General features: G+C 46.7%; 1 protein-coding gene across 2 annotated transcripts in view; it reads right to left on the bottom strand.

Annotated features, from left to right (window-relative positions):
* The window catches only part of LOC122926611 (solute carrier organic anion transporter family member 1C1-like), a 196,809-nt gene that overhangs the window by 41,650 nt on the left and 135,393 nt on the right, over positions 1-19,766 (bottom strand). For both annotated transcript variants that reach the window (XM_044278035.1, XM_044278036.1), the window contains exon 7: positions 6,355-6,453. In XM_044278035.1, coding sequence (XP_044133970.1) covers positions 6,355-6,453 — 99 coding nt within the window. The remainder of the gene's footprint in view (positions 1-6,354; positions 6,454-19,766) is intronic.

The raw sequence follows: 19,766 nt of genomic DNA on the forward strand, positions 1-19,766 counted from the left end.
ACCGGAAAATGTAACGGACAAATTAGTGAAATGTTTTTACCTGTCTACTATGTATAGCAAGGGTATATCACAGCCAAAAATTGGTGAATTTCACCCGAGAATGTAACAGACAAATTAGTGATTTTTTTTTCCTGTCTACTAGGTATAGCAGTGGTATATCACACCCAAAAATTGGGGAATTTCACCCGAAAATATAACATACAGATTAGTGAAATGTTACCTGTCTACTAGGTAGAGCAGGGGTATATCACACCCAAAAATTGGTGAATTTTACCCGAATATGTAACAGACAAATTAGTGTGCACATATACTGCTCCACCATGTTGCTGAAATGCTGCCTCCTGCTAAGACGTTCCATATCAGCTGCTGGTGCTGGTTGTTGTGGCGTGCTCGCACAGTCTGGCCAGCATGTGCAAGGTGGAGTTCCACCTTGTGGGCACGTTGCATATGAGGCGGTGAGCAGGAAGGCCGAAGTTACGCTGCAGCACTGACAGGCGAGCAGCAGCAGGGTGAGAACGCCGAAAGCGCGCACAGACAGCCCGCACTTTATACAGCAGCTCTGACATATCGGGGTAATTTTTAAGGAACCTCTGCACCACTAAATTCAGCACATGTGCCGGGCAAGGGATGTGCGTCAAACCGGCTAGTCCCAGAGCTGCTACGAGATTTCGCCCATTATCGCACACCACCAGGATAGGCTTGAGGCTCACTGGCACCAACCACTAATCAGTCTGTTGTTCAAGGCCCATCCACAGCTCCTGTGGGCGGTGTGGGGTTTGTCCCCCAAACAGATATGTTTTAAAACTGCCTGCTGTCGTTTACCCCTGGCTGTGCTGAAGTTAGTGGTGAAGGTGTTACGCTGTCCGGATGAGGAGCCGGTAGAGGATGAGGAAGCGGAGTAGGAGGAGGAAGCAAAAAGAGGCAAAGAGAAGCGCCCTGCAATTCTCAGTGGTGGAAGGACATGTGCCAAACTGCTATCCGCCTCAGGCCCAGCCGCCACTGCATTTACCCACTGTTATGGAGATATAATGTCCCTGACCGTGCTTACTGGTCCACGTATTTGTAGTTAGGTGGACCTTGCCACAGATGGCGTTGCGCAGTGCACACCTGATTTTGTCCCCCACTTGGTTGTGCAGGGAAGGGATGGCACGCCTGGAAAAGTAGGCGGCTGGGCACGACGTACTGTGGGACAGCCACCGCCATAAGGCTTTTAAAACTCTCTGTCCCCACCAGATGGAATGACAGCATTTCAAAGGGCAGTAATTTTGAAATGCTGGCATTCAGGGCCAGGGATTGCAGGTGGGTAGGGGGGGTACTTCCTCTTCCGCTCCAGCTTTTGGGAGATGGAGAGCTGAACGCTTCCATGGGACATTGTGGAGATGCTTGGTGACCAAGGTGGTGGTGTTGCTGGCAGATCCTCTGTTTGTGGGGTGGCAGGTGGCACTGTCACTCCAGAGGTGGATGAAGAGGCCGAGATTGCAGCAGAAGAGGAAGCAGGAGGAGCCAGAGACCTTTCTTGGTTTTTGAGGTGTCTACTCCACTGCAGCTCGTGCTTTGCACTTAGATGCCTGGTCATGCAGGTTGTGCTCAGGTTGAGAATGTTTATGCCTCGCTTTAGGCTCTGATTGCACAGCGTGCAAACCACTCGTGTCTTGTCGTCAGCACATTGTCTGCCACACCAGAGAACTCCCTGGAGCTGGCTTTGGTGTGCTTGGTCCCTTGCTGCAGTGAGCAGTAGCAGGGATGGCTGCTCCGCTTTTGCACCCTGCTCCCTCTTCTGCTGTGCTGGTGGCTCTGTGCGACCACCACCTCTTTCTCCAAACTACACAGATCACTCGCATGACCTTGATTCCATGTGGGGTCGAGAACCTCATCGTCCTCTACATCATCTTCCATCCACTCTTCACCCCTGCCCTCCTTGTCGGTCTGCACACTTTCGAAAGCAACAGCAGTTGGCACCTGTGTTTCGTCATCATCCGAGATGTGCTGCAGTGGTCCTCCCATGTACTCATCTTGAAACATAAGTGGTTGGGCATCGGTGCACTCAATCTCTTCCACTTCTGGGGCAGGGTTAGGTGGATTGCCCTGGGAAACCCTGCTAGCAGAGTCATCAAAAAGCAGAAGAGACTGCTGCATGACTTGGGGCTCAGACTGCTTGGCTGATTTGCAAGGAAATGAGGAGAAAGACTGATGGACATTGGCTGCAGGTGCCAACTCTGATCTTTCAGCAGGAAACTGTGTGGGAGACAATGTAATGGAACTGGAGGCACTGTCAGCAACCCAATCTACTATCGCCTGTACTTGTTCTGGCCTCACCATTCGTAGAGCCTCATTAGGCCCAATCAAATACTGCTGAAGGTTCTGTCGCCTACTCGCACCTGAGGAAGGTGTTTCACTTGTGTATGTAGCTGGCACAGATCGACCACGTCCTCTCCCTGCAACAGAGCTCCACCAGCGGCACCACGGCCAGGGCCATGTCCCTTATTTGACGTTCTCCTCATATTTCTCAAATTTAGGATCTTGCCCAAAATGGGTGTTTTTTTAATAACAGAATAGAACAACAGTTTCTAACGCATGTATCTCACACTGACAGATGCAGCAAAGGCTGCCAAATATATTTTTTTTCCCAAAATAGGTGTTTTTTTTAATAACAGAATAGAACAGCAGTATCTAACGCATGTATCTCACACTGACAGATGCAGACAAGGCCGCAAATTTAGTATTTGGCCCAAAATTGGTGTTTTTTTTAAATAACAGAATAGAACAGCAGTATCTAACGCGTGTATCTCACACTGACAGATGCAACAAAGGCTGCCAAATTTAGTTTTTTGCCCAAAATAGGTGTTTTTTTAATAAAAGTATAGAACAGCAGTTTTCAACGCATGTATCTTACACTGACAGATGCAGCAAAGGCTGCAATATTAAGTACTTTGCCCAAAATTGGTGTTTTTTTTAACTCAGAATATTATTGCTGTATTTCAAGCTTGTATCTCACACTGACAGATGCAGACAAGGCTGCAAATTTAGTTTTTTGCCCAAAATGGGTGTTTTTTTAAAATAACAGAATAGAACACCAGTATCTAATGCGTGTATCTCACAATGACAGATGCAGCAAAGGCTTTAATATTAAGTACTTTGCCCAAAAAGGGTGTTTTTTTTATAACAGAATATGACAGCAGTATATACAGCTTGTATCTCACACTAACAGATGCAGACAAGGCCGCAAATTTAGTATTTGGCTCAAAATGGGTGTTTTTTTTTATAACAGAATAGAACACCAATATCTAACGCGTGTATCTCACAATGGCAGATGCAGAAAAGGCTGCAATATTAAGTACTTTGCCCAAAAAGGGTGTTTATTTAATAACAGAATATGACAGCAGTATATAATGCTTGTATTTCACACTGACAGATGCAACCAGGTCAAAAAAGGGTGTTTTTTAAAATCCAGAAAATTATTGCTGTATTTCTAGTTTAAATTGCACACTGACTAATGTGGCATAGGCCCAAGATGGAGGGTATTGCCAAAAATGGGTGATTTTTTTTAAAACCCAGAATATAATTGCAGTATTTGAAGCTTCTATTTGACTGTCATAAATGCACATGTGCTGTGCTGGTGCACAGAACTTGCATAAAATGGCCACCGCCGCCCACCTAACTAACAGACGGATAAAACTTATTTTTCTGGGTCACTGGGGTCAGGTCAGGGTAAAAAGATTGTGCACTGCACCCACAAAACAAAATCTAGGTAGATCGGTGAGTTAACAAGCACTTCAGATGAAAGATTCTGTCCTATTCTCTCCCTCACAGCAGCAGCATCCTATTCCTACACTAATCAGAGCAGAGTGACGCGTAGCGCTACGTGACTCCAGCTTATATAGAGGCTGGGTCACATGCTGCACTGGCCAATCACAACCATGCCATTGGTAGGCATGGCTGTGATGGCTTCTAAGAGCACATGAGTTAAAAGCTTGTTAATTGGCTGCTCTGCAGCCTTTTAAAAACGCCATTAACTCGCCGAACACCGAACCCGAACTTTTACTGAAAAGTTCGGGTTCGGGTCAGGGGTTCAAAAGTCCTAAAGTTCGGTACGAACCCGAACTTTACAGTTCGGGTTCGCTCAACCCTAGTCAAAATCAATAAACCTGATTGTCACGGCTGAGGATGGGGGAAACCCTCAGCCGTGAGATGCCGGGTGATGTAGTGGCTACTCGGCCATGAGAACAGGATAGGGAGCAGGTCACCTCCTACAGTGTCCCTACCCTGACCCTAACTCCTAACCTGCATGGGCCGACCTTGATGGTAGGAGGACCCATGCGCAGGAACCTCGGAGCACTGACTTACCCTCCGCAGGTCCCTGAGCTAGGAGCTGGGTAAGACGATCTACTCCTCCTAGGCACGGAGGAGCAGGAGTCTCAACAGCCAAGCTGTTGAGCAAAGGGGAACATAAACAGCCTTACGGGAATGGCAGGCGAACACCAAGTTCCACCAACCTGCCACAGCCTTGCTGACTGGATCCCTGAACTAACAGGAAACCAGAACCGTAAGCTGCACCAACATAGAAAGGTCCCAACAGAACAACATACCACACATAAAGACATCAACAACACGACAATACTTTAACATAGCAACAATACTTTATGACCACAGGGGTGGCTCTCACTGGCAAGGAAGATGGCGGTCACAGGAGGCTGCTCCAGCAAGCATGGCTGAAGCAACCTACTGAGCCATGCTAACACTCAGGCTATATAGGGCAAGAAGCCACACCCCACAGTCGGACACACCCAGTGACATCACACACACACTGGGAAGGGAGTTAACCCTTCCAGCACCACAGAAGGGAAACTCACAACTAAAAGGGGAAGTGTCCAAACAAATCACACTGTGGCTGTTACCGCAGGCAACGACATGGGTGGCAGCCGTCCTGGGAGACAGCCCGAAGGCCGGGACACTGCCACCACATGTACAACATACCAAACGTTGCCACGGGCAGCCACAGTGAAAGGAAAGTGTCAAAGTGCACACCCACACATACTACACAGAGTGCACACAGACATAACACAGTGCACACAACACACAGACACCTAACATAGAGGTTGCTAGGTGCAACCGCATGCACAGCAGGAAAGCTGCCACAAGACTAGGGTTGTCAGCGGCAACCACACGTGAGGCATATACCACTGCCCTCACCTGTAATTGACAACAAAACCAAACCGCTGACAATTGCATGCGGTTGAGAGTCACGGTCATAGCCATGGCCGTGACACTGATTCTGCTCAACATCCTGCAAGTCCCTCTGAAACTTTCCTATCTTTAGTTCTTTGATTTGTTTCTCCCAAATATCATATGCCTCCTCAATATCTTTCTTGAATAATTCAAGATCATAGGCATGGAGCTGTTGAATTAATTGTGCCTTCTTGTCTCTTTATCCACGACTTTCAGCATGGCATCATTTGCTGTAATCAGCAATTTCACAAAGACCAAGGAGCAGTTACTATAAGCCTCTTCCCATTTGGAACTAAGTTGATTTATCACTAGGCCACAAGAGGGAAACACTTGTAGACTTAACCCACGAGGGAAATTATTCAATACATACTGCTCGAAGTCCTATTATAGATTTCCTCAGCCTGGGTTTTCCATGAGGCTTCTCACGCCAAAAAATCCATTGTCATATGGAGTTAAATTTCAGTGTGTTTGTAGAAAAGGAAGGATATTTATTGCTACTCTGTCTTTAAGTTCTAAAAAAACTGACTTTTATGAAGGGGCAGAACTACACAAAGATGAGACATGTTTTACGGATATCTGGTCAAAAGTAATAATGCCATAGAGAAGTATAAAATTTGGGTGAAGGGGCGGAACTGTGGAACATTTAAAAATGAGACAAATTTTATGGACAGCTTGCCAGAAGTAATAAAGGGGTTCTCCGAGCTTTTGAGGACCGACATGCGGCACCCACACCGATCAGCTGTATGAAGGGAAAGTGTGTGCGTGCTATCTCCCTTCTCTCCTGCTCGCTGCTGCTGTCTAAGGTGAGCAGGAAGAGCGTGCCAGCCCCTTTATGGTCAAAATTAGCTGAATCCTTAAAGGCTTAATAGAAGCATTGGCTGACCAGAGGCTCAGCTACAAACAGCTGCAGACACCCCTGTATCAGGGAAATATTACAGTTGCTGCCCCACAAACCACTATTGCCACCTTTGTCGCATTGCATATTTGAGTTGACTTACTCGCTTCTTATAAAGATATATATATATATATATATATATATATATATATATATCTTTGCTTCTTTGCATCCTACATGATTTTTATGACAACACAATCAATGAAGATTTATAAATAATAATGGTAACTCACCTAGATCCACAAATCCGATATCTACGTAGAACCTAGCGAATAATGAGCTAACCATCAATCCAGCCATAGGGCCCAACAATGCCACAGTGTGCAGACAAGCTGAGGAGAAAAAAAAAATTACCAAAAAAACAGTATTGTCATAATGCAGTAATCACAAAACACAGATTTCCTTTTAAATCTGCCCCCTTCCACACTAGAGGCTAAACATCAGCACCACAAGGGTGACTCCAAGAATACAAGCTGATTATTAGAGTCCTGGCAGAGAAGAAGTTTCAAGGACTAGGCTTGTATACAGAAGTATGTACTGTAGCAAAGTTAGAAAAAAATTCGATTCGGACGCTTCGCCACATTTTTCCAAAAGATTTGATTCGATCCGAATTAATTTGTCACAAAGCACGTTATAAATCAGCTTTTTCTCGGCCTGCAGGGAGATTGTATTTTGGTGTACATCACTGTGCATTGCAGAAACATGCATAGCTAGTCCGCGGTGGTAGTGAAACGCTTACTATTACTACTACTCAATATGACAGGCAGGTGACAGGTGTCACTCTTAGACTCAGTTCATACTTCACTTATTTGGTCAGTTACTGGTCAAAAACTGGCCAAATAACTGAAGTGTGAACTCAGCCTTACAGGTCAATGTTAGTGTCAGGTATAATGTACTTAACCAAACAGTCGCCGAAGATTATACTATAGAGAGAAAGAGCGCACTCCTTTTACACTGTCTGCTGATTCCACATAGATTTATAGAGAATCTGTTCACACTGATACAAGTAGTGGGCCCATGACAGAGTGGAGAGGGTGTCAGCAGTAAGCTTGTGTCACTGTTCATTTTTCTGTTCTTCTGATCTAGCAAAAGAACAACCCCCAAAAAATTAATCCTGTCTTTTGAGCATCCGCCTTCACATGGTCAGTATTTGGTCAGTAATTGATCAGTATTGGTAAGGCAAAAAAAAAACAGGAGTGGGTCCAAAATAGAGATGACACGTGATGGGAAATTTTTTCCATGTCTTATGTGTTTTGTACCCACTCCTGCTTTTGGCTTCCAAATCATGAGCAAATCCTAATGCAAAATACTGACCGTATAATACAGGCTTTATGCCCAATTTGCATGAGTTTTGGATATTTGCCTCTGAAATCCATTTTTTTCAAGACTTTAATAGGCTCCATCACACAGTCAGTATTAGGTCAGTTTTTTGCTTAGTATTTACAAAAACTGCCCCCCCCCCCCCCCCAAAAAAAAGGAGATCCAAAACACTGATAACACATGATGGAAATATTTGCATGTCGTCTGTGTTTTGGGCCTACTCCTGCTTTTGGCTTTCAAATCATAAGCAAATCATGACGCAACCAGGTGATAGAGGCCTTATGGATACTCCAAAGACAGGATCTGGTGTGTTTTCAATTTTTTTAGTTCTTTTGACAGATCAAAAGAAGGGTAAAAAAAAGTGGTGAGGTCAACAATGCCAAACAGGGACACCAGTGACGCCGTCTCAGAGTGGTGAGGCTTTCAACAGCATGAGAAGTCAACATATTGGCCCGATCACAGAGTGGGGAGGTGGGGGTGGGGCAACAGCGGTGGAAGTAACAGCACAATATAGTGGCAGTAGGAGAAGATGGCAGCAGAGGCAGCACATGTGTGGCATCCAGCGGATGGCAGCATCAGAATAGTGGCTAAAACACGTGGTCAGAAATAACAGGCCATTTTTTACAATGTTTTGGTGTGGCTGCCAGAATGATCTAGTCTGATGCAACAGGCACTGGCGTGTGGAAACCCTGGCTGAGCCACACCTCATTCATCTTTAAAAAGGTTAGTCTCAGAACATTTTGCTTTGAAAGTCAAGTTCTCTTTGGGGTAACTATGTCCTCGTCGCACTAAATACCCATTCTGATGCCACACTACTGGCAGGCCAGGAAAGCTTGTCCAAGGCAAACTCGGTCAGTTGTAGCCACAAGTCAAGTTTGGCTGCCCAGTAGTCCAGGGGATCTTGGATCTGGGGTGGCAGGGTTCAGTCCAAATATGCTACCACCTGATGTTTCAGTCTATGGGCGATGGCGCACATAAGCAGCAACAAACTGACTACATAGGATGTCTCGATAGGAGTTTCGTTTAGCAGGTGGAAAAAAGGCCTCCATTTTGGAGCAGTAGTGAGAGTCTAACATGGTGGAGAGCCATTAGTCATCCCTTTGTACAAGGGAATCAGAGAGACTCCTTGCCTCCATCACCACTGCATACTACATGGTGTGTCGGGGTCATCTGCCTGCTCTTGCTCATCGCCCTCCAGCTCCTCCTGCTACTCTCCTGTCACCTCCTCCGCCAGTTGAGTTCCCACAGGGATCAGGTAGCCATCAGATGTAGGTGCCACATCTCCTGTCCTCTGGCCAGCCAGATTAATCAGCATATGCTAATAGGTTAGTGGCTTGAGGAAGTGCACTAGCGCAAAACGGTTGTTGCTGTTTGTCTTGACTGTGTGGCGCCCATGTTGCGCCTTATGGAAAAAAGATGTCGGACTTCGATGGTGAGTGCCAGCTGTATTTCTCTTTATGGATTTGATTTTATCAGCATATGCTCCAGGACATGAAGGAGTGGAATGACATTATTCATAGTCTTGTCGACTGACAAATAAAGTGGCCTCCTCAAAGGGCCTTAGCAAGTGGCAGGTGTCACACATGAGCTGCCACTGGCTAACGTCGAAGTTACTGTCATGGACGTACCGAGACATACGGGCGTCCTGGCGACAGTGACTGGCAGGAGATCTGTGAGACTGGGATAACGTGGTTTTATCTGACAGGTTTTCCTTGTGGATCAATAAGTGTCTATGTTGTTTCTGGTAATGGCCACACCCCTTGCCTCCAGGTGTTGATTATGCGGTAATTTAACCTTTCCTTATTTATAGTTGCTTCTCCCACTATGCTGTGCGGTTTATAGCTTCTGTGCCTGTGGATTGTTTGTGGTTGGATCTCGGCTCAGTTCCTGGTGCTTTCATAGCCTCTTTGGAGTTACGTCTTTCCTTTCCCTTTTGTATTTTGTTTGGGTTCTGTGTGTTGCATTTCCCTATTGTTTGTATTTGGACTGAAGTAGACTCCTGTTCGTCCTTCATTTTGGAGGAACAGGTAGTCTCGTCCCTGCAATTAGTACCAGGGTGCTATTGGGCTTGATAGGACTCTAGGTATTCCTGCGTATGAACTCACTACCTTTTGGGGTCTGTTCATACTGGTAGTCAGTCAGAATTTTGGTTAGGGTTTTCACCAGGAGGTGTCCATCTTTTTTCCCTAGTTCTCAGGCCTGATTCCCTGTTTCCCCCTTCCCTTCTATGCTTGGTGTGGTGTTTCACTCCCACACCGAAGCATGACAGTTAAACAGGGGAGTGCTTCTGTCCACTTGCATCATCAATAAATCATTCACGGCCTTCCTCTGCTCATTTAGTTGGTCCAACATGTGGAGGATGGAGTTCCTATGTGTGGAAACGTAGCATATTAGGCGATGTTGGGGAACACTATTCTGCCTTTGCAGCTTAAGGAGGGAATGTTTTGCAGTGTAAGAATGGCTGAAGTGCATGCACAGTTTCCTGGCCATTTTCAAGATGTTTTGCAGTCGGGTGGAAGACATCAGAAACCACTTTACATCCAGATTAAACACATGAGCCACGCAGTGTGCATGAGTCAGCCCTACTTGACGCAGCACCGACAGAATGTTCTTCCTGTTATCGGTGACCATGGTACCAACAATCTTCAGTTGGTGAGGAGACAGCCAGGATTCAATTTATTGTTGAAGGATGTGGAGCAGTTCCTCCCCTGTGTGACTCGGTTCTCCCAGGCAGGCCAGATGCAGAACAGCTTGACACCCCCATGCTCTGAATAGGTGGTATGTTGGAAGACCACTACGAATTGTGCCTACAGTGGAGGCTGAGGACAAGGTTTGAGGAGGCCGAGGAGGACATTCCCACTGGAATCACAGCTTGAGAACGCTGGAGGCGGTATTGCAGTCACATGGCCAAGTTGCTGGTGTGCCTTGAAAGGAACCACATTTATCAGTGGGCCGTAAAGAACAGATATTGTCCTTGACTATAGTTACAGCTACACACGTCGGCACTGCCGTGAAAAGTAGCAGACACAGACAGTCTCAAGGACTGGCCCGACTTCTGTTCAACATAGGTGTGCACGGCTGGTACAGCCTTTTTAGAGAAGTAAAGACGGCTTGGGACTCTCCACCTTGGCTTGGCACAAGCCATCAGTTCTCTGAAAGGTGCAAATTCAACCACATGGAAAGGGAGGGACTGTAGTACCAGCAACTTGACCAGGAGAACGTTCTGCTTCTGCGCCGTTGGATGACTGCACACATACTGTTGTCTTTTTGCAATTACCTCGGTGATCGATTGCTGGTGAAATGAGTGACTAAGAGGAGGAGGAGCATCAGGACCAGCAGACGATGGGAAGGAAGCACAGCTCCCTTCTGCTCAGGTGGTGGAGCCTTGACTGCTGGAAAAGGGTTGCAGGCCGCTAGGAGATGCCTCAGACTGTACCCCAACATTAAAGCCAGGGTTTTCCCAGTCTAGTTTATGGTGAGGCTCCATGTGGTGATGCAGTGCCATGGTGATCTCACACTGCTGCCACGCATACACCCTGCTGGCCCAGCCGCTGTCTCATGTGCAAACAGCCACCCTGACCCCCAATGATGATAATGATGAAGCCCTATCTTCACCCGACTCCCACATGCGATCGGCTGCATCATCATCCACTACTGTCTGCACATCACTAATGTCACCCTCTCCAGTCTCATGGCCGCGTCCCTGACCGTCCACATGATTTTCTCCCATGCGACTCTCATTATCGCTAATTGCCCGCCTACAGAAGGAAGCAGCGGATCTTTCCTCCAAATCTGGGATGGGAAGTAACTGCTAACTGTCCTCGATACGCTCATCCTTGCTGAAAAGCAAGCAGCATACAATACTTACTGCGAAGAAAATGAAAGCGGCAGGCACTGACTCCTGGCTGTGGCTGTCTGATGTCAGTTGAGATGATGTTGAAGACCGAGTCAACCATGAGTCAACCATTCAAGGACAGCTGGGTTGCTGGTCAAAACACGACCACTAGATGACACTGGCAGCTCTGGCCTATTGTTGCAACTGCTACTTTCACCCCACCCTTCTTCTCCTGCTACTTCTGCCATCTCCAGAAACATTTTTGCCACTGCCTGTTCTCTTAGAAGGCCCTGGCACCTGTCTGTTGGACATACTGTACAGTAACTGTAAGTGTAAAATAGCAGTAGTATTAGTCCGCTTTTTCACTCCAATTACAGAATGAAGGCCTAATGGAATTACTCATCTATAAAACAAGGTGGAAAAACAAATAACTGTAAAAATAAAGCACAATTTCACCCCAATTACAGAATTAAGGTGTTCTAGAATTACTTATGTATAAAACAATATGGACACCCGAATAGCAGTAGTATTAGACCACTTTTTAACTGCAAGTAGAGAATCAAGGCCTAATGGAATTACTTATCTATAAAACAAGGTGGAAAACAAAATAACTGAAAAAAAGAGGGCTTTTTCAACCAAATTACAGAATCAAGACGTTATAGAGTGACTTATTTATCACAATGTTGTAAGCCGTGTACCGGGGTAGGATCCCCAGGATACAGTGAAGTCACGAACAAGGAAAGCAACCCCAACACCAGCTTTTTGCCAAAACAGAATTTTACTTAAATGTGGCAATAAACACAACCACAAATGCTGGGAACATACAATACATTTACATACACTCAGCCCAAAGGCTGAGACCCTTGTCCTGCACCCTCCGATGGATGCAGGAGGAAAGTGCAGTAATTTACCAACTGGCGGGCACAACTAAACTGCCACACCTTACCTGTTATTACCTTAAAAAAACAAGAACCACTGTATGAGTGTGTTGTATGGGCTAGCCTGTGGTGCAGCACAACAGCTTGCAATCCTGCAAAGCTCTACAGTATTCCCCCTCACATAACTGGTCCTGTAGCACGTGCCTGAGTATTCCTACTGAGCAAAATGCCAGCCTGGCTTGAGTTTGTGGGAATTTTACCAGCTCTCTAATGTGAAATGTCACTTTAAGTTAAGGAGTCCTTGCAATGAACAGTAGTAACACTTGTGCCCTGACACAAACAGAGACCCTAACTAACTACAGGCCTGGTCTCAGTCTCTAGGTAATGAGGTGCGTACACGATCTTACTGACCTGGGTCTGCTCTGAATCCGCTGGTGACTCTGTACAGAACAAATGCCTCTCCAACAAGCATGCGGTACCGCAGTGTATGTTGCTTTGCTCTTCAGGTCTCATCAGCCTTCCTGGAAGCAATCCTCGTTCCTCTGGACAGGATCAGGGTCTTGAACATGATCAGCTTCACTTAGCTGCCGCTCTGGTCACTGAGAGATGCTCTCACAACTGGATGCCGTCGGATTCCCTGCTTACACAGTTCCTCAGTCTCAGCTTCCTCTAAGATGGCTGCTTCCTTTTCTTCCCTAGGCTCTGAAACTCCACCACTCATGAATATGAAAATATATGCAGTCTGTTAGCTGTGTATTCGGGGCAGGGACAACCCACCATTCCTCCTCCTCCTCTAAGATGATTTTCTCTGTACTCTGAGCAGGAGGAGGCATCTCCTCCACACACTCTGGCTCATCAAAATTACACCGCCTCAACATGTTACTGGGGTGGCAGGGTCTACCCTCCTCTTCACTGTGTATGGGACCGTCTCCCACCACCCATCCAACTTCCCAGACGGCCGCTTGGCTTTGAACATCACTCGATCACCCGGGGCATACCCATCCCTCTGCACTGGTCTTGGGTTAGGGTGTACCACTTTTCCCAGGCGCTCCCCAACAACCTTGTGGATCGCTCTCAGCCGGCGGCGGTGCTCTTGCACCCATGCGGTGGTATTTTTCGGTGGTGTCTCCATCGGATCGGGCATGTGGAGATCTTCAATCTCCTGTCCGGCTCTCCCAAACACGAGCATGTGTGGGGAATATCCGGTGGTACTGTGTACCCTGTTGTTATAGGCCCACATCAGTTAAGGTAGGTACTTGAGTAACCAAGCCTTTTCGCTGTCCTCCAAAGTCTGCAGCATCTGTCGCAAGGTGCCGTTGAACAGCTTGCACGCTCCGTTTTCCTGGGGGTGAGACGGGGTGGTGCGGGAAGGTTCGATCCCATACAGTTGGTACAGCTCATTCATTAGAGTACCCTGAAAACATGCCCCCTGGTCCGAATGTATCCTCTGTGGACACCCGAACACCTGTATAAAGTGTTTGCAGACTGCTTCAGTGGCCGACTCTGCCGTCTGGTCTAAGGTGGGTACAGCCAATGCATACTTTGTGACAGTACGAGTGTCCCAAGGTAGAGTACCCAATCTATACATAATCGATCATAAGGAGTTCTAGAGGCTCTGAGGTCCGGATGGCCTGGACAGGAGCCCGCTGTTCACTACTCTTACCAGCCCGCAGGGCCGACACTTAACCCCTTAGTGACCACCCATACGTGTTTTTACGGCGGTCACAAGGGGCCTTAGGCTGGACCGCTGCTTTTTTTTGGCGGCCCAGTCTAAGTTCTGCACGGGTCCCCTGTGCAGCGGGGAGCGGGGACCCGGCTCTCACATGAGAGCTGTGGCCCTGCTCTAACTGCCTGGACCAGCAGGACTGCCGATCTGGGCTGTTTAACACTTTACATGCTGCGGGCAATGGCGCCAGCTGCATGTAAAGCGGTGACAGAGGGAGTGAACTCCCTCTGTCTCCCATCGGCACGCCGCAAATGCGATCGCGGGGTGCCGATGTGTGTGGCTTCCTGGCTTCCGATGTAAACCCGGTCCGGGCTGCAGTAATTCCCAGGCGCAGCCTGCTGGTCAATGTTAAAATAGCATTGCCATTAAAATGCAATGCATTATAGGGATAATGCATTGCATTTTAAAAGCAATCAAAATACTGTCTGTTATAGTGTTCTTGTAGGACTATTAAGTGGTAAAAAAGGAAAAAAAATGTATTCATTAAAAAATTACGCTTTTTTTTCATTGAAAATACGCTTTTCAATGAAAAAAATGAAAAAAAAAATATTTCCATCATATGTTTGGTATTTCCGCATCCATAATGACCCGTACTACATAAATATCATGTAAATTATCTCCTACGGTGAACACCATAAAAAAAATAAAAAAAGACAGAATTGCTAATTTATTCTTAGTTACCACTAACAACTTAATAACAAGCAATCAAAAAGCGCCATTTACTCCAAAATGATACCAATGAAAATTACAAGTTGTCCTGCAAAAATCAAGCCCTCACGCAACTCCATAAAAAGAAAAAGAAAAAAGTTATGGGTCTTGGGAAGCAGCAATGTAAAAACATTTTGTTCTTTTAAAAAGGGGCTTTATTAGTAGTAAAACCTAAAAAAAACTATATGTATTTGGTATCATTGTTTTCATACTGACCCAGAGAATAAAGATATTATGTTATTTATACCAAAAAATGAACGCCATAAAATTTATAATGTAAAAATGCAGTGGCAGTTTTTCCCATCTCCCTCCCAGAAAGAGTTAACAAAAGTTCATCAGAAAGTTATGTGTACCCTAAAATGACGCCATTAAAAACTACAACTTGTCCCCCCAAAAAAAATCCCTCATAAAGCTATATAGACAGAAAAATAAAAAATTATAGCTCTTGAAACGCGACGATGAAAAAAGGAAGAAAAACGCTTGGTCAGTAAGGCCCAAAATAGGCTGGTCACTAAGGGGTTAAGACATGCCTCAGCCACCATGTCTGCCAAATCTGGACAGTATACCAGCCGTTGGAGCCAGTTGAACGTTTTATCGCTCCCAAAATGGGCACCCCGGGCAGCCTCTGGTCGCAATGACATGGGGATGACAATCTGTCGCCAGTACTGCAACTCTGATTGCAAGTATATGGTCCAACTGGGTAACAGTCAGCTTATCCCACTGCCTCAACAACTTTTGGCCCTCTGGAGTTAGACGAGCCTGCTCTTCTGGCCAAGGCCAGATCTTGGTCCAGACCCATTCTTTCACTTTCCACAGGTCCGGGCAGCCATTCTGGACCCTCTCCCAATCAGCCAACATCTTTCCTAGCACCACTGACATCCCAGACGCTACCCCACTTAAATGTGCCATGTTCTGGAACCTGGGTCAGGAGTTTCAGTGTCCTCTAGCTCCTCATCCGCAGTGTATGTAGCTTTGCTCCTCGGGTCTCATCAGCGTTCCTGGAAGCAATCCTCGTTCCTCTGGACAGGATCAGGGTCTTGAACATGATCAGCTTCACTTAGCTGCCGCTCTGGTCACTGAGAGATGCTCTCACAACTGGATGCCGTCGGATTCCCTGCTTACACAGTTCCTCAGTCTCAGCTTCCTCTAAGATGGCTGCTTCCTTTTCTTCCCTAGGCTCTGAAACTCAACCACTCATGAATATGAAAATATATGCAGTCTGTTAGCTGTGTATTCGGGGCAGGGACAACCCACCATTCCTCCTCCTCCTCTAAGATGATTTTCTCTGTACTCTGAGCAGGAGGAGGCATCTCCTCCACACACTCTGGCTCATCAAAATTACACCGCCTCAACATGTAACTGGGGTGGCAGGGTCTACCCTCCTCTTCACTGTGTATGGGACCGTCTCCCACCACATAATGTAAAAATGCAGTGGCAGTTTTTCCCATCTCCCTCCCAGAAAGAGTTAACAAAAGTTCATCAGAAAGTTATGTGTACCCTAAAATGACGCCATTAAAAACTACAACTTGTCCCCCCAAAAAAAATCCCTCATAAAGCTATATAGACAGAAAAATAAAAAATTATAGCTCTTGAAACGCGACGATGAAAAAAGGAAGAAAAACGCTTGGTCAGTAAGGCCCAAAATAGGCTGGTCACTAAGGGGTTAAGACATGCCTCAGCCACCATGTCTGCCAAATCTGGACAGTATACCAGCCGTTGGAGCCAGTTGAACGTTTTATCGCTCCCAAAATGGGCACCCCGGGCAGCCTCTGGTCGCAATGACATGGGGATGACAATCTGTCGCCAGTACTGCAACTCTGATTGCAAGTATATGGTCCAACTGGGTAACAGTCAGCTTATCCCACTGCCTCAACAACTTTTGGCCCTCTGGAGTTAGACGGGCCTGCTCTTCTGGCCAAGGCCAGATCTTGGTCCAGACCCATTCTTTCACTTTCCACAGGTCCGGGCAGCCATTCTGGACCCTCTCCCAATCAGCCAACATCTTTCCTAGCACCACTGACATCCCAGACGCTACCCCACTTAAATGTGCCATGTTCTGGAACCTGGGTCAGGAGTTTCAGTGTCCTCTAGCTCCTCATCCGCAGTGTATGTAGCTTTGCTCCTCGGGTCTCATCAGCGTTCCTGGAAGCAATCCTCGTTCCTCTGGACAGGATCAGGGTCTTGAACATGATCAGCTTCACTTAGCTGCCGCTCTGGTCACTGAGAGATGCTCTCACAACTGGATGCCGTCGGATTCCCTGCTTACACAGTTCCTCAGTCTCAGCTTCCTCTAAGATGGCTGCTTCCTTTTCTTCCCTAGGCTCTGAAACTCCACCACTCATGAATATGAAAATATATGCAGTCTGTTAGCTGTGTATTCGGGGCAGGGACAACCCACCATTCCTCCTCCTCCTCTAAGATGATTTTCTCTGTACTCTGAGCAGGAGGAGGCATCTCCTCCACACACTCTGGCTCATCAAAATTACACCGCCTCAACATGTAACTGGGGTGGCAGGGTCTACCCTCCTCTTCACTGTGTATGGGACCGTCTCCCACCACCCATCCAACTTCCCAGACGGCCGCTTGGCTTTGAACATCACTCGATCACCCGGGGCATACCCATCCCTCTGCACTGGTCTTGGGTTAGGGTGTACCACTTTTCCCAGGCGCTCCCCAACAACCTTGTGGATCGCTCTCAGCCGGCGGCGGTGCTCTTGCACCCATGCGGTGGTATTTTTCGGTGGTGTCTCCATCGGATCGGGCATGTGGAGATCTTCAATCTCCTGTCCGGCTCTCCCAAACACGAGCATGTGTGGGGAATATCCGGTGGTACTGTGTACCCTGTTGTTATAGGCCCACATCAGTTAAGGTAGGTACTTGAGTAACCAAGCCTTTTCGCTGTCCTCCAAAGTCTGCAGCATCTGTCGCAAGGTGCCGTTGAACAGCTTGCACGCTCCGTTTTCCTGGGGGTGAGACGGGGTGGTGCGGGAAGGTTCGATCCCATACAGTTGGTACAGCTCATTCATTAGAGTACCCTGAAAACATGCCCCCTGGTCCGAATGTATCCTCTGTGGACACCCGAACACCTGTATAAAGTGTTTGCAGACTGCTTCAGTGGCCGACTCTGCCGTCTGGTCTAAGGTGGGTACAGCCAATGCATACTTTGTGACAGTACGAGTGTCCCAAGGTAGAGTACCCAATCTATACATAATCGATCATAAGGAGTTCTAGAGGCTCTGAGGTCCGGATGGCCTGGACAGGAGCCCGCTGTTCACTACTCTTACCAGCCCGCAGGGCCGACACTTAACCCCTTAGTGACCACCCATACGTGTTTTTACGGCGGTCACAAGGGGCCTTAGGCTGGACCGCTGCTTTTTTTTGGCGGCCCAGTCTAAGTTCTGCACGGGTCCCCTGTGCAGCGGGGAGCGGGGACCCGGCTCTCACATGAGAGCTGTGGCCCTGCTCTAACTGCCTGGACCAGCAGGACTGCCGATCTGGGCTGTTTAACACTTTACATGCTGCGGGCAATGGCGCCAGCTGCATGTAAAGCGGTGACAGAGGGAGTGAACTCCCTCTGTCTCCCATCGGCACGCCGCAAATGCGATCGCGGGGTGCCGATGTGTGTGGCTTCCTGGCTTCCGATGTAAACCCGGTCCGGGCTGCAGTAATTCCCAGGCGCAGCCTGCTGGTCAATGTTAAAATAGCATTGCCATTAAAATGCAATGCATTATAGGGATAATGCATTGCATTTTAAAAGCAATCAAAATACTGTCTGTTATAGTGTTCTTGTAGGACTATTAAGTGGTAAAAAAGGAAAAAAAAATGTATTCATTAAAAAATTACGCTTTTTTTTCATTGAAAATACGCTTTTCAATGAAAAAAATGAAAAAAAAAATATTTCCATCATATGTTTGGTATTTCCGCATCCATAATGACCCGTACTACATAAATATCATGTAAATTATCTCCTACGGTGAACACCATAAAAAAAAAAAAAAAAAAGACAGAATTGCTAATTTATTCTTAGTTACCACTAACAACTTAATAACAAGCAATCAAAAAGCGCCATTTACTCCAAAATGATACCAATGAAAAATACAAGTTGTCCTGCAAAAATCAAGCCCTCACGCAACTCCATAAAAAGAAAAAGAAAAAAGTTATGGGTCTTGGGAAGCAGCAATGTAAAAACATTTTGTTCTTTTAAAAAGGGGCTTTATTAGTAGTAAAACCTAAAAAAAACTATATGTATTTGGTATCATTGTTTTCATACTGACCCAGAGAATAAAGATATTATGTTATTTATACCAAAAAATGAACGCCATAAAATTTATAATGTAAAAATGCAGTGGCAGTTTTTCCCATCTCCCTCCCAGAAAGAGTTAACAAAAGTTCATCAGAAAGTTATGTGTACCCTAAAATGACGCCATTAAAAACTACAACTTGTCCCCCCAAAAAAAATCCCTCATAAAGCTATATAGACAGAAAAATAAAAAATTATAGCTCTTGAAACGCGACGATGAAAAAAGGAAGAAAAACGCTTGGTCAGTAAGGCCCAAAATAGGCTGGTCACTAAGGGGTTAAGACATGCCTCAGCCACCATGTCTGCCAAATCTGGACAGTATACCAGCCGTTGGAGCCAGTTGAACGTTTTATCGCTCCCAAAATGGGCACCCCGGGCAGCCTCTGGTCGCAATGACATGGGGATGACAATCTGTCGCCAGTACTGCAACTCTGATTGCAAGTATATGGTCCAACTGGGTAACAGTCAGCTTATCCCACTGCCTCAACAACTTTTGGCCCTCTGGAGTTAGACGGGCCTGCTCTTCTGGCCAAGGCCAGATCTTGGTCCAGACCCATTCTTTCACTTTCCACAGGTCCGGGCAGCCATTCTGGACCCTCTCCCAATCAGCCAACATCTTTCCTAGCACCACTGACATCCCAGACGCTACCCCACTTAAATGTGCCATGTTCTGGAACCTGGGTCAGGAGTTTCAGTGTCCTCTAGCTCCTCATCCGCAGTGTATGTAGCTTTGCTCCTCGGGTCTCATCAGCGTTCCTGGAAGCAATCCTCATTCCTCTGGACAGGATCAGGGTCTTGAACACAATCAGCTTCACTTAGCTGCAGCTTTAGTCACTGAGGGATGATCTCACACCTGGATGCCATTGGATTCCCTGCTT

The sequence above is a fragment of the Bufo gargarizans genome, chromosome 2, assembly GCF_014858855.1.
Source record: "Bufo gargarizans isolate SCDJY-AF-19 chromosome 2, ASM1485885v1, whole genome shotgun sequence".
Classification (NCBI taxonomy): Eukaryota; Metazoa; Chordata; class Amphibia; order Anura; family Bufonidae; genus Bufo; species Bufo gargarizans.